At 34.8% G+C, this 8684-nt stretch overlaps 1 protein-coding gene across 2 annotated transcripts in view; it reads left to right on the forward strand.

Annotated features, from left to right (window-relative positions):
- LOC109825168 overlaps positions 386 to 8684 on the forward strand; it is a 14688-nt gene continuing 6389 nt past the window's right edge. For both annotated transcript variants that reach the window (XM_020391929.1, XM_020391930.1), the window contains exons 1-6: positions 386 to 577; positions 3645 to 4024; positions 4162 to 4298; positions 6162 to 6275; positions 6369 to 6437; positions 8304 to 8424. In XM_020391929.1, the coding sequence (XP_020247518.1) occupies positions 3719 to 4024; positions 4162 to 4298; positions 6162 to 6275; positions 6369 to 6437; positions 8304 to 8424 (747 nt within the window). In that variant the 5' untranslated portion in view covers positions 386 to 577; positions 3645 to 3718. The remainder of the gene's footprint in view (positions 578 to 3644; positions 4025 to 4161; positions 4299 to 6161; positions 6276 to 6368; positions 6438 to 8303; positions 8425 to 8684) is intronic.

The following is an 8684-nucleotide window of genomic DNA, read 5'->3' on the forward strand; positions in this document are numbered from 1 at the left end:
TATAGTCTAAAGACTAATAATTTTTTTATATGAAAAGTAAAATGTATTCTATTATATTGGTTTTTCTAATGGGTGCTCGGCGATGATAAAGATAGAGAGAGGTGAGATAAATAGCAAGTGGATTCGCATTAAATTCTTTTCTTAACTATTCTTTCTCTCTCTTATCCCCTAATGAGCGCTTATGAACACCCGTTAGAAATCATATTTACGATTAAAAATAATAACCGAAAAATGAAGAAGAGTTTTTGTTCGCATGAAGAAGATCTTTCAGTCCCAAAGTTAACGGTTCAAAACATCTCCTCCTCCACCTCACTCTCTCCCCGTGTTCTATACGGTAGAGATAAAAAACTGACCCCCGCACCCCAAAAAAAAAAAAACAAAAAAAACAAAAAAACAAAAAAAAAGGACGACCCTTCCCAAAATATCCATCCCGTCTTCCCAAAATACCCCTCTTCTTCCATTTCCCTTCCCCTCCTGTTTAACCTTTTTCTCCCGCAACAAAACCAAACCCTATCCCTAATACTCTTCTCTCTCCTCTCCATCCTCCGCCGCCGTCTCCCTCTCTTTCTCTCTCTAGGTATATCGTTTTTTCCTTCTCTTTATTTAGGGTTTAATTTATTATGTTGTTCATTTTGTGATTGATTCAGCTGTCGTTTTTGATTTACCATTTTGGGGATTGATAGGAAAAATCTCGACTTCTTGCAAAGGAAACGTTTTTTGTTTCCCGATACCTAATTTTGAGTATACTGGTTAGTTTATAGTGGAAGCTGACACGGATAAGTGCGTTGGAATTTTTTTTTAAATTTATCTGCTTTTTAATTTTTTTTATTATGATGTCATTAAACGTTTATACGCAGTTTTAGATATGTGAAGCAATTGGTGTCTGTTGGGTGTCAAGAAGCAAAAGTGTTTGTAATGGGCTCATTTTTTTCCGGTTTAATGTTAATTTGTTCCCTCAAGAATCAAGATTTATCCTATTGATCTGGGTATGCCATTAACCATATGATAAAGTTAAAAGTTTGATGTTAACTCAATATTTGTAAAATTGTGGAAACAAAGGGAAAGAAAAGAGGAGGAAAGGGTTTTAGAGATTACTTTTTTGGTTGTGCATTCTTAGAAATGAATGATGTACACGTCGATAATTTTTCAAACTTTTTGTTGCAAAAGCATCCATAAGGATAGGAAATTTCCTACGTAAATATTTAGCTATTGGGAATGCGGTAGTAGTTGAGATTTCATTCTTTTTGTTTTTTGGTGTCGGGTTGCACTTATTGTCGTATTAGAGGTGCAAGTTAGGAAAGCTAGTTTGGGTTGTGTACACCAATGAGAGGTCTGATTGAGAATTTTTCAATTGACACGTGCCATGTGCTTATTTTTTATCTGTATCTTCTGATAGTTCTATCACCAATACTGTTGATGACCTTGGACTTAATTTGACTCCATTCAAGTGTCTCTGTTTTCTAAGTGCCACGCAAAACAACTTTAGGTAAGAGGACGCACGGGATACGTGCATGAAACACACACGCGCTGTTAATGCCATACTTAAAGAGACACCAAGTTCTATTCAGCATGGCTTTCCCTATACCATGATGTAAAGTGAAATTACTTGTTAATACATTTTCCTTTCTAGATTTTCCATAGACTTTTGGAGTATTTTCATTCTTTACATATATGATATCCATCTTCCTGTTTTGTATTATTTAGGAAGTGCTTAACCCATTTATATGAGATAAGCGTCCCAGTCTTATGCGTGACTTTGACAGTAATATATTTTTATAAAATGGAGTTTTTTGGTAAATGGATGAAAGAGTTGAGATGATGGAGAGAAAGGAGGAAAAATGAGCACACTGTGGGTAGTAAAGGGAAATGGAGGTGAAACAAATGAAGTTTCTAATAGATGAGAAAGGAATAGGGTAAGGCAAAAGTGAAGGTTAAGAGTGTAGAAGTTAAATAAGATATTGAATAGAAGAAGAGAAAGAATGCTATGCCAGATAGGTGAGAGAAAACACAATCAACCAAAAGAAAAACAAATTGATAATAAAGTGCTTGAGTCCTTGTATTGAGCTACTTTATTCTATTATATTAACTGAAATTGACAGTAATGGCGCTTGTTTTACTGACATGAGCCTAGCTCAAATTTAAACTCTTGGTTTTTATTAACCTACAATGGGTTTGAGGGGTGTGTTAAATAGTAATATATATTCTCTTTGACATCCTTTCTTCTATACTAGGCAGTGTATATCTATGTATTAAGTAGCATATTTTCTCATTATTTTCTCCTTTATTATATACCTTTTATTGGTACTGTCCATATAAGTATCCATCTTGGATAAATACATGTAATCATGCTCATATGAGATATCAACAGAGAGTTTTTCTTCTGAATCTAGAAAAAAAAAGTTTTGGAATAGGGTAAGGCATAACTGAAGGTTAAAAATGTGAAAGGTAAATAAGATATTGAATAGAAGAAGAGAAAGAATGCTATGCTGGGTAGGCGAGAGAAAAAGCAATCAAACAAAGAAATGATAATAAAGTGTTCGAGTTCTCTTATCGAGCTACCTTATGTGCTTCAAGTGAAAATTGACTGTAATGAAGCTTGTTTTACTGCCATGAGCCCATCAAATTGTAAGAAGAATCATGGGGAGCAACACCTCAACATGTGGTTAGGCTTGACTCAGGTTCAACCTGCTTCAGTTGCATGCCAATAGGGTTGAAGCCACTTGACAACTGGTCAGAAATTTGGTTGTCAATCTTTATCTGAAGCCTTCTTAATATACAATTGTGCTCAGTACCTGATCCACTTTCAGACTGATGACCAGTCACCAAATTTGCCTTTCACGTGAAACCTTCATGTGATTTAATCATTGTTTCGGCTGTGTGCCACGGCTTTTTACCTTGACCACTGAACCTCAGGCTACTGATACTTATATTCCTACTCTACATTCTTCGTTTTCCTTTTTTTCCCCAAGGAATGCTTACCATTCTTCTCACCTAATGGCATATTCTTGACTATGATTCATCATCGAAGTCGTATCATATATACAGTAGGGCATAAATATATCTCTATGTCCATTGACGTATCTGTTGAGTTATTGAACACATTTACATATTTACATATAAAGTCACTGAGTCTTTAAATTGCCACTGTATACACGACCTTTGCGGAGTTTAATTCAATTTGAAATGTATAAACTGGTTCAATCTACAGTAAACTTTGCTTGTGATGGGGATCTAACTTTTTTCTAGGCAATCATCTATATAATGCACATGTTCTCTTCTGGTGTTATATAGTATCAAACTGCAGTTATATCATCCGGTCCTTTTCTTTTTGAATGCTTAGCTGACCATGATTATTTTGAATCCACCTATGTTCTGTTTTTGTTTTTTTTTTCTTTGTATGGTGTGTGTATACGTGTTGAGAGGATTTAACCATGTCAACTTAATGGTTTAAGGTATCTTACCTGTTAACGAACCATTCATTTATGCTTATGACTTTATTCTGACATTCGATTTTTTTAATCTGTTTTCTTTTACCTTTCTTGCCCGTGTTGATTTCTAGAAATTGATATGGGTGAAATGCTCTCTGATGCAAATAATCTAGCACTTGTTTTCTAAGATGCTAAGTGCTTACGTTTCATTTCTAGGTGGAGACTTGTGGTAGAGGTCAAGACAGAGCTTAATCAAAGTGCTGGCAGTAATTTACTGAATACTGTGAAAAATGGCAGCTGGTCAACAAAAGAAAAGATTGATAAGCTCAAGTCTGCACGAGCATTACAGAGGGAAGAAGAAAAAGAAGATGGACTCATCAGATTATGTTTTGAACTTGAGATCCCAAATATATTTGGAGTGGAATGAAGGCCAAAAGAAAGCCATGGCAAAAAGGGAACAAATTGGGATAACTTGGACGGATATGGCTCCTTTTTTTGAATCTGTTCCTCGGTGTTCTTCTGGCTTAGCCGATGTCCTTTGTGTTCCTGGTGAAATATATAGCTTGAATAATCTGATGGAGGTGCTCTCCTGTGAGGTAACTTATTTTCTTTGTTGTGAATAGGGTTTTCTCAGATGATTGTTTTCCCCTTATTTTCTGCCCTCCTTTCTCGTTATCTATATAATCCTCGTCACATGGTATATTTGAGGCTACTTTCGTTATCCTCTTGTTAGGTTTGGGCGACATGCCTTTCAGAATCAGAAAGAAAGCTTCTAACTCAGTTTCTTCCTAGTGGTACTGGAGCAGAACAAGCAGTTCAATTACTACTTTCAGGAGAAAACCATCATTTTGGAAATGATTTTCTCAGATGGCAAGTATTACACATGGACGTCATATAGTTTGAATCTTATCTGCTTCATACCACTACGTTGAATCAGTACTTAATATGTTGTAGCTAAGGTTGCTGGGTGTATTGCTTCTTGAGCTGTTTGTTTTCCCCTTTCCTTAGTCTATGTATGTATTGGTACTAGCATTATAGGACAATACATTTTCCGCTCTCTTTGTAACGTCCTATTTTTATTCTGCTAATTAATATAAGGTGAGTGATGAATCAATAGTACAAGCGTTGTAGCGAAGATTCCAATAGAGAACTCTTTTGATGTCAACTTATCGAGTGATTTTCTCAGATGGCTAGTATTCCACACGGATGTCCTATAGTTTTATTTCATCCGCTTCATACCATTTAGTTGAATCAGTATTTAATATGTTGTTCAAGGTTGCTGGATGTATTGCTTCTTGAGCTGTTTGTTTTTCCCTTCCTTGAGAGTCTATGGGTTGATATTAGCATTATGGGATAATATCTTTTCCGCTCTTTTCGTGACATCCTATTTTTCTTCAGATAATTAAGATAAGGTGATTGATGAACCAGTAGTACAACCGTTGTAGCAAAGATACTAACAGAGAACTCTTTTGATATCAATTCATCAAGTGATGAAGCAATAGCACAAGTGATGTAGTAAAGATATCAAGGAAGATTTTTTTGGGTACTAGAGAATGCCTGATATGGTTATATGTTGATTCTCTTCAATCTGAAAATTTTGGTCATAAAGTGCCTAGTGCAACCCACTATGGCCAACTGTTTTCTCTCTTCTTATCTCTACCTAAAAACTCTCACCTTTACACTAACAGCTAGAAGGCTGTCCCCTTTACTGTTATATCTAGGAGGCATAAACTCTTACCGAACCTTAACCAATCAGAGCCTTAATTTGTCGAGTTTTCTCTAGAGTACCATGTTTATGACAGCACTCTACTGAGGTGAAAGATGGTCATTAAGACCAACTATTCTATTCGGTTATTAGATCACCGTAAGATTATGAATATTTTTAAAGGGACAAGCCTCCCTGGCCTCCTAAACCTAAAGGATACGATGAAATTCGAGTTAACTAATTTTCAAACATAATGACAGAAAATAATTTGTAGTGAAGCGACAGAAAGAAAGCAGAAATTATTTCCATGATGTATGATGTTTATTTTAACTGTTAATGAGCTGATTTATGTATTTATATGATAAAGGTAATTGTTAACTTAAGAAATATCATTGCACTATGATTATGTTTATGTTGATTATGTTATGTGATGATGCCAAATACATCACTATACATCATATTACATGTGATTTATGCATATTACTGAAATATGTTCATTTAGTGAGAAAAAAACTCAATTTTTTTTGGGAAAAAATAGTAGTCAATTATGCTTCTATTCCCTGTCACTTTTAATATTACAATGGTGACCCCACCGTTTATGAGACTGTCCTAAAGTTGTTCACAGGGTTCATTTAAAATTTGTGTACTTTTGGGTGAATCTTTCATGCAACCTCGCAATGTTTCTGTAGTCAATTTTCCATGGTTTTATGCTTCTCCCAAAAACTCATAAGTTTTTGCTTTAGTGAGAATATTAGTTGGTGATATGTGGCTAATACGCTTATCTGACTAGTTCCATATATAGGTTATTGAAGTTGATATCTTCTAGTTTATTATTCTCCTGATTTCACTTTCCACGTTATTAGATGCGGTAGACCATCTTAGTTCTTACTTTGCATACTATTTACCTTTTTTTGTTATTACAGATTACGCTATTGTAGATTTTGTGTAGTTTATGAAAGGTCTGCTTTTAATTCTTCATTACAGTCCTCATTACTGATTTACTTGGGATCACTGATGTAAATTGACAGGTCGACTTTGCTTTGCTCTGGCTTTCTTCATCCGGATGATCTTCTTCGAAGGGAGCAACAAATCAGATCTGAGAGGAATCAATATTGTTTAGATTTAAAGAAGTATCATACTAAGTACGTTGAATATCGAGCAGTGCCATTGAAAATCTGTTTCATCATGTTGCTTTTATAGTAGTTTATGTCCATAATGACTGTTTCTTGTTGCAGCATGATCAAGGGTCTGAAGACTTGGAAGGATAGGTGGTTACATTGCGAGGATCCTGACGAGTTATGGAGGTTATTCCTTTTTCTTTGTTTATGTCAATATTATCTTGAAAGTATCTTGATTTAGAATGATTTTGCGTGGAAAATTGCAAAGAAATGGATGAAGAGAAGGAGGGAAATACTGTAGCAGCTAAAAACTACAAAAAGGAACAGAGAAAACAATGCCCGCAACCCTTTTTCACTGTTGCTTTCTGTAGAAATTTTCTTGTAACCTTATCTGTGAAGACAAATTGTTATAGAAGTTTAGTTAATATGGAATGTTTTTTTTACTTCTGAGGACTGGATTTCCTGGTGATCAAGTCTTTTAAGTGTACAAAAGACTAGCATTTTTTAGTTAAAGGAGAGATGAAAACTCAGATTTCTTGGAATAGAGTGTAGTTTTCTTCTTTTTTTGGATTGTGTAATGCAATCTTGGGTGTGGAAGTCTAGTTTTATGAGGTGTAAACCTCAAAAGATGTGAAGCTGTTGACTCAAGCACTGAATCCAAAATCCTAATCATTTTCGTTTTCTTTGTAATTCCTGTTGTTTGTTCTTCATTACTCTGTTAGGTATATGTGTGTGTGTTAATGCATATGTGTATGTAATATATACATATGCATGCATGCCAGTTGAACTACTCATCACTCTCTCTCTCTCTCTATGCACACACAAAGATATGAGATGGACTAAAAACATTTTATTAGATCTGTGAAAGTAGATTTGACACGTTTCCTACCCTTCGCTTTTTTTCATGGTGACTTAGCAGGTCAACAGGTGAATACTGAGAAGGGAATGAACGTATTAATTTACCTTTCTACCTCTGATGAAGAGCATGTAGCCTAGTCTACATGACATGCTGTTGTCGTCACCATACTTAATATGTCACCTAGTCATGCCGTGCTTGCTGCAGGCCAGGATTTTTTATGGAAATGGAGGACTTCATTCAGTGATTTTACAATCACCCTGCGAAGGGGTTAGCAAGCTCTCTTTTAACCAACCCTTTGGAACCTCAAAATTAAAGGGATTAGTAGAACCCCTGATTGAGACGTGACATTTAATACTCCTTATAAAATTCCTTGTCACGATCAGATGTCTGAGTTTGGTTGGCAGGCGCATACTTACACTCAAAAATATAACTAGCAGGCATTGATGTTTGTTTGTTTATAGCGACAAACATAATCTCCACACATGATAAGCATTGGTGTATCATACATATCAACGAGTACATAGGAGGTATATGCTTTAATTTTCTTTTTGTCATTCTGTGGAGGAGTTTAATAGTAATTCATGTGTTACTTGAAGCATACTCTAAACTATGTTTATAACATAGCTCTTATCACATTATAATTTTATATGAAAAAAGTGTAATGAAAAATAACTCAATATACATGTGCATAATGATAAAGTATCCGGCAACTGGCATGGTACGTTCAAATCAGTGAAGTGTCAAAGAAACTTTCAAAATTGAAAGTATATTATAAATCAAGACATGTAACTGATATTTACCATTCATTGAGGACACATTAGACAATTCTGAAAAGTACACGAGCATCCAAGAGATCATGTTGGTACATGCCAGAAATTTTGACACGGGCTCATAAGTCTACAACCCTTTGGCATACTTTTTTTTTTCTTTTTTCACTGTGTGACAGTACATGCTTTAATGTTAATTCAACTTCTGAGAAAATATAATTTATCAATGTTGAGCTTTCACGTAAAAGTGCCGTATTACTGCAGAAATTATATGGTAAATGCTAATATCAGTTCTCTTGTTATAGCTGTACACATGTACTATAGCAGTTATTTTATCATTTTTGTAGTTTCAATGAAAGAGATAATCTAGAATGCTAAATGAAAGAGATAACCTAAAATGCTAAATGAAACCTTTTGAATTTGCAGTAAACCGTTGACCAAGCCCAACGAAAGGACTTCACCTATTTCTGTGGGAAGGGCGAAAGAAACTCCACAGAAAATTTTGATCCGCAATGGTGATATTACAAAATACATGTCTTATATCAAGGTCAGATCACCTTTTATTTTATTTTTCAGGTTATGCAGCTCTGAAGTAATTTCGTGTTGCATTTGTATATCTCAGCTTAATATGTGGTTTTTTCGTGAGCATGAATTTGCTGAAATGTTTATAATGTTTTCAGCTATCAATAAAGTTCTGAAAATTCTGCAGGTGTTGGTTTCGGTTGGCATTTACTTGAGTGACGATCTTACGAATATTATTTAAACTTTTCACAATTCTACTTCAAGTATTTGATAAATCAGTTATTT

Source organism: Asparagus officinalis, chromosome 10 (genome assembly GCF_001876935.1).
Source record: "Asparagus officinalis chromosome 10, Aspof.V1, whole genome shotgun sequence".
NCBI lineage: Eukaryota > Viridiplantae > Streptophyta > Magnoliopsida > Asparagales > Asparagaceae > Asparagus > Asparagus officinalis.